The 13,817-nt window shown below is 35.4% G+C and overlaps 2 protein-coding genes across 8 annotated transcripts in view; one reads left to right on the top strand and one right to left on the bottom strand.

The window, feature by feature from the left end:
* Positions 1–2,732: 2,732 nt before the first annotated feature.
* Positions 2,733–13,817, top strand: part of CDC20B (cell division cycle 20B) — a 42,659-nt gene continuing 31,574 nt past the window's right edge. For 2 of the 3 annotated variants that reach the window (XM_011380614.1, XM_011380613.1), the window contains exons 1-2: positions 2,733–2,949; positions 3,215–3,277. In XM_011380614.1, coding sequence (XP_011378916.1) covers positions 2,887–2,949; positions 3,215–3,277 — 126 coding nt within the window. In that variant the 5' untranslated portion in view covers positions 2,733–2,886. The remainder of the gene's footprint in view (positions 2,950–3,214; positions 3,278–13,817) is intronic. The other variant, XM_011380615.1, reaches the window with a different exon arrangement.
* GPX8 (glutathione peroxidase 8 (putative)) lies at positions 8,215–12,752 on the bottom strand. 5 transcript variants are annotated; one of them, XM_023523616.1, is made up of 3 exons: positions 12,628–12,752; positions 11,622–11,883; positions 8,215–8,802 (listed from the first exon to the last, which is right to left on the bottom strand). In XM_023523616.1, the coding sequence occupies exons 1-3, from the start codon at positions 12,676–12,678 to the stop codon at positions 8,639–8,641; spliced, it is 477 nt and encodes a 158-aa protein (XP_023379384.1). In that variant the 5' UTR covers positions 12,679–12,752; the 3' UTR covers positions 8,215–8,638. The 5 variants fall into 5 exon arrangements, with proteins under 5 accessions (XP_023379384.1, XP_011378913.1, XP_023379383.1 ...); XM_011380611.2 differs by having other exon boundaries at positions 11,622–11,886; positions 12,475–12,725; XM_023523615.1 differs by having other exon boundaries at positions 11,622–11,886; positions 12,628–12,715.

Below are 13,817 nucleotides of genomic sequence, written 5' to 3'. Positions count from 1 at the left end.
CTTCTTACTCAAAATCCTTTAAACTGACCTTTGTAGAGGAGTCTTCTTCACAGTCCTTATTATGTTACAAACCTATCTGCAAAATCCACTTTCAAAGAGGAAATATTTTGAAGGAAGGTAAATTATTCGCAGGCACCTGAACATTTGAATTTGACATTATTCCTAAATGGTATTTGGTAAAAATTAAGATAAAATATTTACTGTATGTTTCTATTTTCTCCTAAACAGTTATACCATAGTGTTTCTTTTATCTGACCATATAATGTTAAATATTTTCATTTTTAAGTTTTCATTTTGAAATAATTTGACTTAGAAAAGAGTTACAAAAATGTTACAAAGAATTGTATTATATCCTTCACCCAGCTTCCCCCAATGTTAACATTTTACTATAACCACAGTACAATGATCATAACTAGGAAATTAGCATTACTACTACCCTATTTACTAATCTACAGATATTATTCAAATTTCTACTATTATCCAACAAATGTCCTTTATTTATTTTTTTTCTGGATATCACAATGCATTTAATTGTCATGTTTACTTAGTTTCTTCTGATCTCTGACAGTTTCTGAGTCTTTCTTTTTTCTTGACTGACCAGTTACTTTTTTGAATGTCCTTCAATTTGGGTTTGTTTAGTATTTTCTCAATATTCAGGTTATGTATTTTTGACAAAAATACCACAAAAATGATGTACCATTCTCAGTGCATAATATCAGGGGACACGTGATGTCAATGTGTCATTCATGGTAATGGTTATTTGATTACTTGATTAAGGTGTCTGCCAGTTTTGTCCAATGAATGTTGTGATTGTATTTAAAGGAGGCAAATATCCTCATCATAGGGACACTAATTTTAGCATTCATGATTCTTGACTGCAACAGTCAAGTATCAAATAGTGATTTTTCTGTTTCCATCACTTTGATGTTAAATTTCAATCTGAATATTTAAATACACGACATTTTAAGATATTTGACTAATTCTTTTCTACTTTATATTAGAGAAAAAAGGCATTTGGAGGTTGTGTGATATATGCTGTGTAATTAGTGGCTAAAATGGAACTTATAGATGTATTATAGATAGTTGAATTCTAAGTCAGTAGTAATTCATTATTCTTAGCACTTGTAAAATTGGATTCTAAAATCTCATTTTATATGAATTTGTGAACTCATTAATTGAATTGGTTTTTATAACTCCATTCTTGTAAATGGGCAAATGTAAAATGGTATTTAAAAATAGAACAAAGAAAAAAATCTTTAATATTATTCCAATGTATTGCTATTTTTAGTTGGCATTTGCAAGACTGATCCTTTAAATTAACAATACATCTGACTCTCATCCAATGATATTTCACTTTATTTAGCCTCCATGTTTGCTGAAAGGATTTACTGGAAGTTGGAATGAGTACTCTTTGAATGCATTGCAAGGAAGTAGAATTCTTGTGGGTGAAACTTAGAGATCTTTTAATCCATGAGTTATTTGACTATCACGAATTTTGATAAATCTCATTTGAAGATTAAGTCACCTTGTGCAGCATTTCCCCTAACTTCTATTATTGTAGATGGAAAACTGGTCTAAGACTGGGTCTTAACCTTGATGTCAATTTTATTTGCTTTTAATATGAAGGCAGAGAAAGTTTAGATTTTTAAAAAAACACTGATTCAAGTATCTGATGTCTATGAACCCTTTCCCCAGAAAAATGCACAAACTCATAGGTTGTATTAGAGCAGAAGCAATACAAAGTCAAATGGAAGGGGAGGAGGGAAGGAAGTGATGAGGAGGGAAAAGCTGGCGGCCAGACTGCCAGAGGTTTCGCAGACAGTTTCCCTTCCTGCCATATGGCACTCCTCGCCTCTCTCGGCAGTTCAGATGGGGCGGGTAAAGCTGCACAGCCCATCTGGCTCCTTGTCATCTCCTTCCAACCCCCTCCCTCAACACTCAATATCATCATCATCTTTATCACTTAGCCCCTAGTCTGTTTAGCTTTCTTGCTGGCTCTTCAGTCCTTATGAGGCCCTCTCTGTCACTGGCTCTTTCACCGACTCGTTGATCTCTTTCTCCAACCTATTGTTTGGGAAGATAGCTCAAAAGCTCAAGTGAGAGAATCTGACTACTTCCAAATGGCTAGAGCAGAAAAGAATTTATTGAATACGCTAATCCTCCCCCTTCTCATCAGCACAGAAATTTTGCCACGTTTTCCTGCTTGTTTGAAGATGGAGGAAGAGCTGATGAACATTTGGGGGGAACACGTCTAAAATCAATAGCTTACACAAACGGTGATCATTACCTATGGAGAGAAGGCTGACAAGTTACTGCACCTCTCTTACCCCTCAAAGGCAGGATGGGGTTGGACAAAGAGAAGGGGGAACCAAGGAAAAGGGCTCTGGATCCGTTAAACGAAACGTTTTTGTTTTTGAACATGTACAGAATATGAACTTCCAGAACCCGCGTCATCGCCCGCCAACGCCTTCGTCCCCAGCGGCTGTGACAGAACCTCGGCGCCTGGCCCAGCTCTGGCCCGCCAGCGCTCGCGGCAAAGCTTGGCGCTCCGGTGCGCGCCTCCTCCGAGAAAGGGCAGGCGGCGGCGGGGCGGGGCCGCCAGCTGGGGGAATCCCTGCCGGGCTCTGACGTCACGGCAGCGCTGGCCAATGAGGAGCCGGACAGGGGGATTCCCGCTCTGGCTGCCGCTTCGCCGGCTTTTTAAATGGTACCCTGGGGAATGCACTCTGTGAGCGGTGGGAGGAGTAGGGGGAAATGGAGGTTGGGGGTGAAATATGATGGTCCTGGGGGACGAGACTCTATAGTTGGGCGTCAAGACTGGCTTAGGCCTGCGGGTTAACGCGGTCGAGGAGGGCCAAATTCCAGGTAGGGCAAAGTCCTCCGGAGATGGAGTGGAAACTGGAGCGCACTGCCCCTCGGAAGGTACGGACTGAAGAAGAGATGATGTGGGTGAGTAAGGCCCTTTTGATTATTAGTTCCAACTTCTTACAGGGGCTTCTTATCGAAGGCACCGTTTGTAATACCTGTTTAGGACCAAAAGGTAGCACAAAACTCTAAATCCTGATCTTAATTTTGAGTTGTGTAATTTATTTATATTCCGAAGGTTACTTAAAAATGAATGTGGTTTGACGAACTGAGGATCTAGAGACATTCCACACCTAATAAGATTTTCCTAAATAGTTTCTCTCTCCATATGTTATCTATATTTTCAAAGGAGAATGTGATGCAGATGCTTTCCAAAGGCATGAAGCAGAAGAGAAGTCAAGGTTCTCCCAAGGTGAGTGTCCAGTGCTTGCTCTAGGTCTCTGTCTTAAATATGACCTTGAACAAACTGATTCTTGCTAAAGAGGATATTTGTTGGCAGTATGGGCTGGTATGAAAATATGAAAAATTTAAGAATCAATCTCATATTTTCACTAATTATATACCTAAAATAATTCTGTAAGAAACCGAAGATCCCTAACAGATAATGGTAATCATTTGTACTTGAATGGTATTTTCTAGTGTTTGCCTCAATAGCAAAGAACGAAACTTGGATGTGTCAGGTAGGCAGTACATTGCTAGCTGGCTGTTATAATTTCAACAGTGGCTAGTTGTGCTCCCCTCTGTTGCATTCATAAAATTGCCACCCAAAAGAAATGGGAATAGTGCCATCTTGTGGACAATGAGAAGCGACATAATCCACGGCCTTTATTTTGGTTAGTAGGGTAGTTATCTAAAAGTTGATCCAATGTATACTTTTTCTCCTTGAAAGTCAGAACCCAAAGGTTTTAGCCTCCCTTGTAATCAGTGTAAAGATAAAGCAAATCCAGGTGATTTTTTTTCTTATTTTTTTTTCCCACATAAACAATCCTTAAATACTTTAAATCTCTCATCATTGTTCACCTTGCTTCTCTCTGGCTAGTAGTTCACATTTCTTTAATCTTTACTCACATATTCTAATTTCAAACCTACCATTTTTAAATAGATTTTTCCATTCCTTAAATTTTTCTATATTTAAGTAGCAACACAATAGATTGAACACATAACTGCACTTTCAGAATGCAGTAACTAATAAAATCTCCTTAATAGTGGGAGTAAACAACATTTAAGTCCTTAAAATCTCCAAATACTTTAATATTTATTTTTCCTTCCATACATAGCTGAAGATTTGTTTTATGTATAACCATGACTCCTAGGTATTTACTGCCTAAAACAGACAACTGGTCTTTTGGTCAGTTAATAAGAGTATAACTTTGTTCATTTACTTGTGCTGCAATAACCTATTTTCATATCTAAGCTTTAAATTTGGAAAACCTAAATGTAAGTATTCTGAAAGCATTTCTTTTTAAGTTTTTGACCAAAGAAAAAAATAGTTTTATTTCTTATAATAGTTTTATAGGAACAAGTTTTATTTATAAGTTTTCTTTAACGTGATTATTAAGATTAAAGTTCTACCACTGTGTTTCATGTTACAAATTTAGCCTCAGTGACTTCAGCTGACATGAAGAGCAGCAGTGACCTGAATCAAGTAGGCAGTGTATTGTTAGCTGGCTGCTTTGGGTCCATTCAGCAGCCACAACTACCCTGCCACTTGCTTCTGGATAAATTCTTCTTGTTAATGAAGTGCATTGGTTACCTGTATGTGATGGGTTGGCAGTGTATTGTTAGCTGGTTGAATATGTGAATGGCATCAGCTAACATGCAACTGCTATCTTATTGCATATACAATGAACATCAGAGTATAATTCAATCTGTGAGTAAAATATTTGTGTTTGTGTGTACTTTTAGCTATGAACCAGGGTACTCTTTATTATAATACTTGTTATTGCTACTGTTACTCACGTATACTACAGGGTACTCTTTATTATAACACTTATTATTGCTACTGTTACTCATGTATGAAACAGACATTGTTCCAGATGTATTGTGTGGACAGACAGTTTTCTATTGGTCAAGAAACTACAATAATTATTTAAACAATTTCTAGGCAATATTTTGGAGTCTCAAATAATTGCATACAGTATCAAAGTATTTGTGAAATTATACATTTATTTGTTAATATAAAATTTAAGAGTTATTAGTTTTCTTTCTGGATGGTTTCCTAATATGACATTAGAGTAGGTTTCTATAATGATGTGTGTGTACCTGCTGAAGGGAGAATTGAGGTAACTTTGCAGATGAGTCAGCCTACTAAGACATTTTCACTTGAAATATCAAAGTTATTTTGGGGTGGGGAATGAGATTGAATTTTTTGGAGGTTATACCTTAAGTTTTACTTCATTTTCTGTAAAGTCACAGACTTATAAAGTATTTGGAAGAGAGCATGAGATTTAGCTTATGAAGTAGGAAGAACTGATCATACAATATGATTTTAAATGTTTTCTCATTCCCTTGGAGGCCAGTTTGACCCATGGAGCAGTGTCAGGTATGTGCTGGGTTCCAGATGTATTGTGTGGACATTTGCCACAAGTTCATGGAACAGACTTTGGTCATTTAGTCAATTAGTTACACCCTAAATGAGAAGTGAGAAATATGTCACTCTGTACTGTATTGGATTATAAATTGTTGGTAAAATAATTTTTATTCTTACCTTATTTAAACATTTCTAGAACCATGGGTTAGATACCTATAATTTGATTCTTATGCATTTTGCTATTCTAAAGTTTCATCCTCTTTTTGTTGTTATTCAATATCATTCTGTTTGCAGGATATTTGTGTTTAAGTATCCCTTTCATGTACATATTTTTTCATCTTTATTTTTAAAGGTTAAATTTCAACATGTTATTTTCTATAGAAAGTCACTGACCAGTTGATAAAAATAAAACCTACTAAATTTAGAAGGCTTGGCCTTTGTGTTTTAGTATTTTTTCATTTTTAATTAAGTTTACTGGGGTAACATTGGTTAATACAATTATATAATTTTCAAGTATATGTTATATTTGACATCTGTATATTCTATTGTGTTTACCGTGTTTTAATTTTTATAAAGAGCAAGATATAAAATGCCAACATTTATACTCAATAAACAGCACATTTAAAGCTGTCCTTCAGTTCCATATTATTGAATGGAATGAAATAAAGATAAATTAAGGAGATCAATGGGGTAAGGAGAAAAATGGATATATAAATTAAAAAAATTTCCATAGGCGTGAGATGGAAAGAGAGGGAGCCACACTTGAACCTCAAAGGAAAAGAAGAGAGAAAGGGGGTTGAAAAAGAGGAGGAGGGAGGTCCTGCTGGTTGGGAAGTATTTTCTCTCACATGTTTTCTCTTGGGCCAACTATTGTGCTGTCCACTGATGCTAGGGATGTAACTGCTTCTCATCACTGCCCTCTGGAGGGCTTCCTAATTCCTTTCTGCTCTCCTCACCCACCCCGCTCCACTGCCCAACCAAAAGAATGCTTCCCCGGGTAAGGCGTGGCCTTAGCAGCTCAGCCACTGTGAGAGAAGGGAAAGAGAAGAGTGAGGAGTGTGGTGTGTTAGTTTCTAGGTGTAACAGTTATTAGAATTTTATTATTCCATTGGAAAGATGAAATCAAGCTGAGGGATAAATATCAGTGTCCCCATATTAGGTCCATCCAAACATGTCAGTTTTCTTTCAAAGGAACACGGTGAAGGAATGTGATATTTTGACACGTTTTAGCTCATGCAAGGCAATCTTTTGAAACACAATATGCTTAAAGAAAACAAATATAGAGAAACATAGTTTTTTTTCTTCTTAGGCTTTGTTTACATTTTGTTTTCTTTTATTGTAGTATTTTTCTACTTATTACCTGCAGATAATCCAGTTAGGTCAATAGTTACAGTACACTATTAGCGGCTTTGCAGAATTCAGTAGCTGAATAAACTTCCGCATTTTTTTATAATCTGTCAAAATAGTACATTTATAATAAAAATAGAGTATATATGATATGTTTTTACTCTAGATTTATCTTTGGAGAGCTCTGTGATACCCTGATCAAATATGATTTAAAAGGATTTGGGTGTGCTGGAGCCAGCTTGTACTGGTTTATGAGAACTGATTGTTAAATTTTCAGAAATTCTGCAAGCCAGTTATTAAACCATTGTTAGATTGAAATTGGCCATGTACAAGCATTTATACCATAGAAATTGGCAAATGCTGCAAATTAGGGCTTCTTCTCCAGAGAGCTGGTTGTTAAGCCTTTATCAGCCTCCTCTTTAAATATGCTATATATGCTACAATTAAAAATTATATATGTGAACATATACACATACTATAGATACACTATAATTAGTTAAGGATTTTCAAGGATGAAGTATGCTTTTCAGGGCATATTTCAGGCCAACTTATATTTATTCCAGTCTCCAAAATTGTTGTTACATATGCCATGAGATAATTAGGAGTTAGTATAAAGTACTCTTCTACCTCCCAAAGAAAACAAACCAAAATGAACTTCAAGTCAATGAGTTATTGACAATTAACTGTGCTGGATTTTGTTCCTTTGTCATGAAGACTGTAACAGCTGAATACCCTTTTATGTGATGCCTGCTATTTTTCTGTTATACTCCTCAGTTTAGGCAGCCTGTAGCACTCTGTCCCACGCTTTTTGATGCTGAGAAAGGGTATACATTTTTATATGATATTATGCACAATTCAAGAAAGATGCATTCCTCGCCTCCCCTCCCCAATTTACCTGGAGCTATTCATGTAAGACATTTGAATCCTAGGGAGCAGTACATCAGCAAATGGCTCCACCTCTTTCAGTACACAGAGCCTTTTTGTTACAGAACTCTGAATGGACACCTATATGGCACACTGTCAAATCCCCACCTGCCTTCCCTGCATACCCAAAGGGCAAGGGGAGAGAATCAAGCACCTGACTATGGTAGAGACTGTAAGTTGAACAAAGTAACTAGGATTGATAGTATATAAGTGAAAAAACCACTTTATCTGGCTTTGGAGAGAACTAGTGATTTTAGGTGGAATGGACATTGGAATTAACCTATAAGGAATCAAATTAAACAATCATATATGCATGGCCTTATTCTTTCACTCAGAAATAAAGACAGACTCAACTGTTAATATTCTATTTATAAAATTTGAGTTGCTTCTGGAAAATAATGGAGAAATATTAAAAATGATGAAGGCTTTTTCAAATGTTGTATGTCATTTATAAGTGATTATTTGTCCAGATGTAGTAAAACATATGAATCTCTACTTAAACAAAATCCTATATGTGAAACAAAAATATATAAAAATTGGAATCTCTATTTTATATTTCTAATGTTTACTGTGTGTTTTATTACACAAAAATAGCCATTTACAGTTAGTTACTCCAGAAATTTCAGTCACGCAATGTCTTGAAATCAAACAGTGGTCTAGTGTGATGTCATTTCATCAAGTATGATCCTAGAAAATTTCAATAGGATATTGAAGCACAACAGTAACTGTGTTTTCTAAATTATTTAGTGTGGTCAAATGAAGTATTTAATATATTTCATTGTGATTCTTGGGTACTCTTTATATTTACTTTGGGTAACTTCTCTGTTGTGGGGACACTCATTACCACTTACTAGCAAGATAACATAAAAAAATCATCCACATTTAATTGTCAGAGTATTTAAAATAAGAACAAAACTTCATGCAGACATTTTCATATTCTGACTATTGCATTACAATGGCTCAATGGCATTTTCATAGATCCTCTCTTTTTTTAATGATCATTTGTCTAATCAGATCTGCTATCTCAGGCCTGATGACCTCAATGGATTCCTCTGGCCTCCAGGACTTCAAAACTTGACCCTCAGGGTTGACCAGATACTTCCAAAAATTCCACCTTGGTTCCTTCTTTGAAGAATCTAAAATAGAATATATTCTTATGAGCATAATTTTATTCTTTGTCAAGATTTTCAATTTTGTTAGCATTTGCATAAGTGACAACTTTAGAATCAAGTTCTAGGATTGTCATAATGTTAAAAACAAAACAAAAAGCAAAACACCTAAACAAAGCAAAAACTCAAGGTTTGAGTAACCAGATTTCTATATACGTGGTGACATCACTGATGATTCTACTGATTTAGAATCATGAAATAAAGTGGTTTATTTTAGATTTGCTGATCTAAACAATCTACCTTGTTATTGGCTTAAAACTTTCAGTTTCTTAACATTTTTTTTATAGGTAAAATGATGTTCTAAAGGTCCTTGTAATGGGTTGCATGGATTACTTTTCATATTAAATGCATGTTTTAATATTGTATTTACATATCTGAAAATGGTAAGGAATTCTAAATAGTCATATTGTTTTGAGAAATTATGGCATCCTTTGACACAATTTATATAAGAGATGTAGATTCCCCCCCCCCCATTTATATCATCCTGGATCTATGTGCATTATTATTGACAAACGAGAAAAAAATATGACTAAAATTTATCAAATGCCTACTATGTGCCTCGTAATATATGCTCAGGGCTTTAAATGTATCCTGTCATGTAATCTTTACAGCAACCTTGTGAGGTGGGTATTATTATCCCCATTTTGCAGAAGAGAAAAATGGTGGCCTAGATTCAAGGTCTTGTGGCTGGTGAGTGGTAGAGCCTAGAATATCTAGATCTTCCTATCTCAGAGCTTGTGCTCTTAATCTCTGGCTCTATTATAGGGGACATGGCAAAGCAAGCCAATTTTAGGTGGAAGATGACAAATTATTTTTCTATAATAAAATAAAATTCAGGTGTATATGGGACGCCCAGAGGAGGCACCTGGATATATGGCTTTGGACCTTAGGAGAGAGAGCTCACTCAGGGAAAGGGGATAGAATAAGAAGAGCCCAAGTGGATTTTTAGCAGAATCTTGAGGATCAGTAGTGTTAGGGGTGAATGGAAAAGAGGAACCTGAAGAGGAGAAAGAGAAGGGGCCAGAGTGGAAGTCACTGGTACTATGACTCGCCAGGTTCAGAGGAGTCATGGAGAGAAGCCAGATGCAGTGATTTAAGAAGGAAATGGAAACAGGGAAGCAGAGAAAACAAGTGTTAACTATTCTTTAAAAAACAGTGATGAAGTAGGTAGAAGGAATACACTGTGTAGAGTTTTTAAAGGTGGAGAATACTTTGCTTTATGCTGGGAGAACAACCAGTGAGGGAGTATAGGTTAAAAATAATAAAATGTAGCCTAATGTTTACTAATACGAATTTTGCTTAGTGTACTGTACCAGGCATTTAAATTGGTTATTATTAGGAATATTGCCAATTAAATATCAATGACTCATTATGAGCATATTAGTACATTAAAATCTTCTTAAATCATTTTGAAAAATAGCCATTTTCTATAATGGAAAATGTGTTTCTAAAGATAATGCCCATCAGGGCATGGCTCTCTCTAGCTGATGTAACATCTTTTTTGAATTAGAATAAGATACCCTTCCAGGTGGGTACAGTCCTTTAGCACATGCCTTGCCTCTTTGCTGGGTTTCAGGCCCCACTTGCCTCACTCAGATGCCCTGAGCAACCTGCACACCTGTACAGAGTGGTCCATTTGTGACCACATGATCAGTTAGTGTCCCTTTTGGCTAGTTATAAAAGGTCTAATTTTAATTTGGCCATCATCTCAGTCCTTGTCTTTCACCTTTTGATTACACAGGGTAAGTTTCAGAACTTTATTTTTGTGATAAAGGGGAAGAACCAAGGAGCTATTGTGCCCAACTGTTTGGCTCTTATAATTAAGGAATGACTGGGGCATGTGTTCTGGCTTTTCTTTCCTCAGTGTGACCTAGAACATCATTAGCTGGTTGGATCCAAAGCTTGATTGCCTAATTGCAGTCATAGCTTTATCAAAACTCAATCTACAGCGAAAACAGGACTGAAGGCATCTGAATAAGCCAGATGAGAGGACATTTGCTGAACGTCCTTTAGAATAGTGTCTGGCACAGTGTAAGAAGTGTATAAGTACTTTACTCTTATTAACACAATTTTCCAAACAATCTTAAGGGGTAGATACTATTGATATCATTTTACAAATGAGGAAACAGGCACAGAAAAGTTAAGTTATATGACGGAAGCCACACGGCAAAAACAACTGAGTAGGGGTTTGAAGCCAAAGTCCGTGCTCTTAGTCACTAAACTTCACTGTCTTTATGCTAACTGCCCCTGGCAAATCTTTAAATAGATTTCTATAGCTAGCCTAATTGTAGAAATAGCCTAACACTACCTTGCTCAAAAAAAATTATTATATTCTGTTTTGAATTTTAGCAAAAATCCGGTAAACTGAGCATTGTAATTAAGGCAAAATAAAATTAACCATAAAGATATGTTTAACTAAGAATGGTCAGCAATATTCATGAGAGATGTAGTGCTTTAATAATTTCCCCAAATGCCAGTTAAATAAGAGGAGAAATGAGATGTTTTTTTGAAAATAACAATGACCACACTTTAATTCTTCAGGAATATGATCATAAGGAATAAAATACAGTGGAGTAGATTTATTTTGCCATCCAAGAAGTTAAAATATTGATTTCTGGGTAGCATAACTTCTAGAAAGTTCAAAAGGAAAAAATTTTGGCTTTTTGATAGACTTATTAAACTTTCCCTCTAAAATATTTCAAATGAAATTAGAAAGCATGGTCCTGATATATTTGTTTTAAAAATGAAAAACAATTAACATTAAATTGGTGAGGCAAGATATTTACCAACAAGAAATCTAAATGCAGGTTCTGCTTCAGGTCCTAGAATCTTAATCTTGTGGAAGATGGGAAATGTTACTCCGTAGTTATTTCTTGCAAAAGATACTACTTCCTTGCTTGGGCGGGGCTCCGATTCTCCAAACTGATTGCATGGAAAAGCCAAGACGCTGAAGTGGAATGGTCCAAACTCTTTGTGCAGTTCCTGCAGTGCTAAGTAATTTCTGTCTGTGAGTTGGCAGTCACTAGCCACGTTTACAACTAGTGTAACCTCCCAGAAAAAGAAAAAAAAAATCCAACCGGAAAGTGAAACAAATAAAAGATTAAAAAAATTCTTTTAAGTAGTTAAAATCCTAAGCCATTTTGGGGGAAATACAACCTTTGATAGACGATTATTTCATATTTTTAGACATACCCAATTTTATTGAAAAATCATAACCTGGATACATGAGTTAAGACTCTGAAAGATCACTACCACTAAAAAAGCATCAGATTCTCATGACAGTTTATTTTAAAATAAAAGGTAATAATATTGATAGAGTGCTTTTATTGTTGTTAGATTGTGGAATTAGTACTTTTATTAACGTCTCCATAATCATATTACTAAGCATAAGAATTTCCTAAACAACTTAAAGTATGAATTCAGCACATAAATGAAAACATTTTAAACAGTTAATCAGTTTAGCAATTAGAAGTATATAAACTGTGAGAACTCTGATGGCTAAAGTGATATACTAATAACATTACTTTATTATAAATTATAACTTACGACCATTTAATAGTAAAAATTGATTCTATTAAGAGAATAAACAGGGAATGTGTACAAACAAAAAAGAAATAAAAACGAGAAGGTGGAACTTACTTTGCCTTTAAACTTTTCCAGAGACACTGGTCTTCCTTTTGCATCTTTCACTTCAAAGGTATAAAAGCTGTTGATTTTAGGTTTTAGGAATTTTAGCTGTAGAAGAAATAGCATTACTGTGCATAGAACCATAGACAGCAAAACTGCAAATACCTTTGTTTTGGGCCCTGAACATCTTAAAGGGTAAGCTGTAAGAGGCTCCATTTTGGATGATTCTAGAGGGAAGTCTCAGCACGCTGGAATTCAAGGAGGAGCTGAAACTTGAAACCGACTCATTTTAACGGAAAACCAAGAAGGACAGACTAGCTCCTTTCCCTGCTAAGGAATAGAAAGACCTGTCTCATATGGAGAATGGAAACTCCTGCAGTAGAGCACTAAAGAATTTCAATATATTTGTGTTGTCAATTGCAATTTTTGCTAGAAAAATCAGGAGATTTTTGCTAATGCTTTAACATCCTCCCAACAAAGAAATTATTTCACCAGAAGATGGTGCTCTTGTAACTTGAAAGCTGTGAAGTACTCCTAGCAATTGGTTAGATGTAGAGGAACAGTTCAGAGTGTAGATTAAATGTGATCTATTAATATGATGTATGACCTGAAAGACTTGAATATTATATGTATGGATTTTAAACATGCTATATGAGTTCAAGAAATTTATATTGGAAAGGGAAGTGAAATATAGCAAAAGGCTACTTACCCTGACCTCATCCCTCATCTAACTAAGGCAATGCTAGGTGAACATAGTGAAAATAAATAGATTAAAAACAACTATGGCTTAAAAAAAAAACAACAAACAAACACAAAACCCTCTTTTTTCATAAAGGAAACTATAGTCCAATGTTTTTTAAATTTTTGATTATGATCCACAGTAAGAAATGAACTTTACGAACTAACAGACACATATAACTGAGAAGTTTCATTAAACAATACTTCCCCTTTGAACTTCAATGTACCTTGGTCAACTGCATTTTTAAAACACCTGATTCTGACCTGTGAAAATGATTTCATGATTCACAAATGGGCTACAACCTGTAAATGGAAAAATACTGAATTCTATAATAAGGCAGGAATTTAACAAATAAGATTATCCTACCAAAAAGGTAAAACAACTCCCCCCCTATTTCCACCTGAACTCACCTCTATTTGGGTGCTTTATTTTTTATCTTTATTTTTGATCTTTATTTTTCCTCTGGCTGTTGCTTCTTATAGGAGGCCTAATTTTAGTGTTGAAAATTTTAGGGGTAGTTATGGAGATAGAATTGCATAACCTGAAGTCCATGGTTCCTTTAGTCACCTTAGAATCTGTACTATTTAAGATACACAGAGGTATAATCACTATGCTG

The sequence above is a fragment of the Pteropus vampyrus genome, unplaced genomic scaffold, assembly GCF_000151845.1.
Source record: "Pteropus vampyrus isolate Shadow unplaced genomic scaffold, Pvam_2.0 Scaffold397, whole genome shotgun sequence".
NCBI lineage: Eukaryota > Metazoa > Chordata > Mammalia > Chiroptera > Pteropodidae > Pteropus > Pteropus vampyrus.
The sequence above is the reverse complement of the archived record's forward strand: the minus strand, read 5'-3'. Positions and strand labels throughout refer to the sequence as shown.

Coding starts and splice junctions, on each gene's coding strand:
- GPX8 (XM_011380611.2), bottom strand. CDS start 12,678: ATGGAGCCTCTTACAGCTTACCCTTTAAGATGTTCAGGGCCCAAAACA. Junction 11,887..12,474: donor TGGAAAAGTTTAAAGGCAAA/GTAAGTTCCACC, acceptor TTCTTTTTCTGG/GAGGTTACACTAGTTGTAAA. Junction 8,803..11,621: donor TGCATTTAGATTTCTTGTTG/GTAAATATCTTG, acceptor ATTCTATTTTAG/ATTCTTCAAAGAAGGAACCA.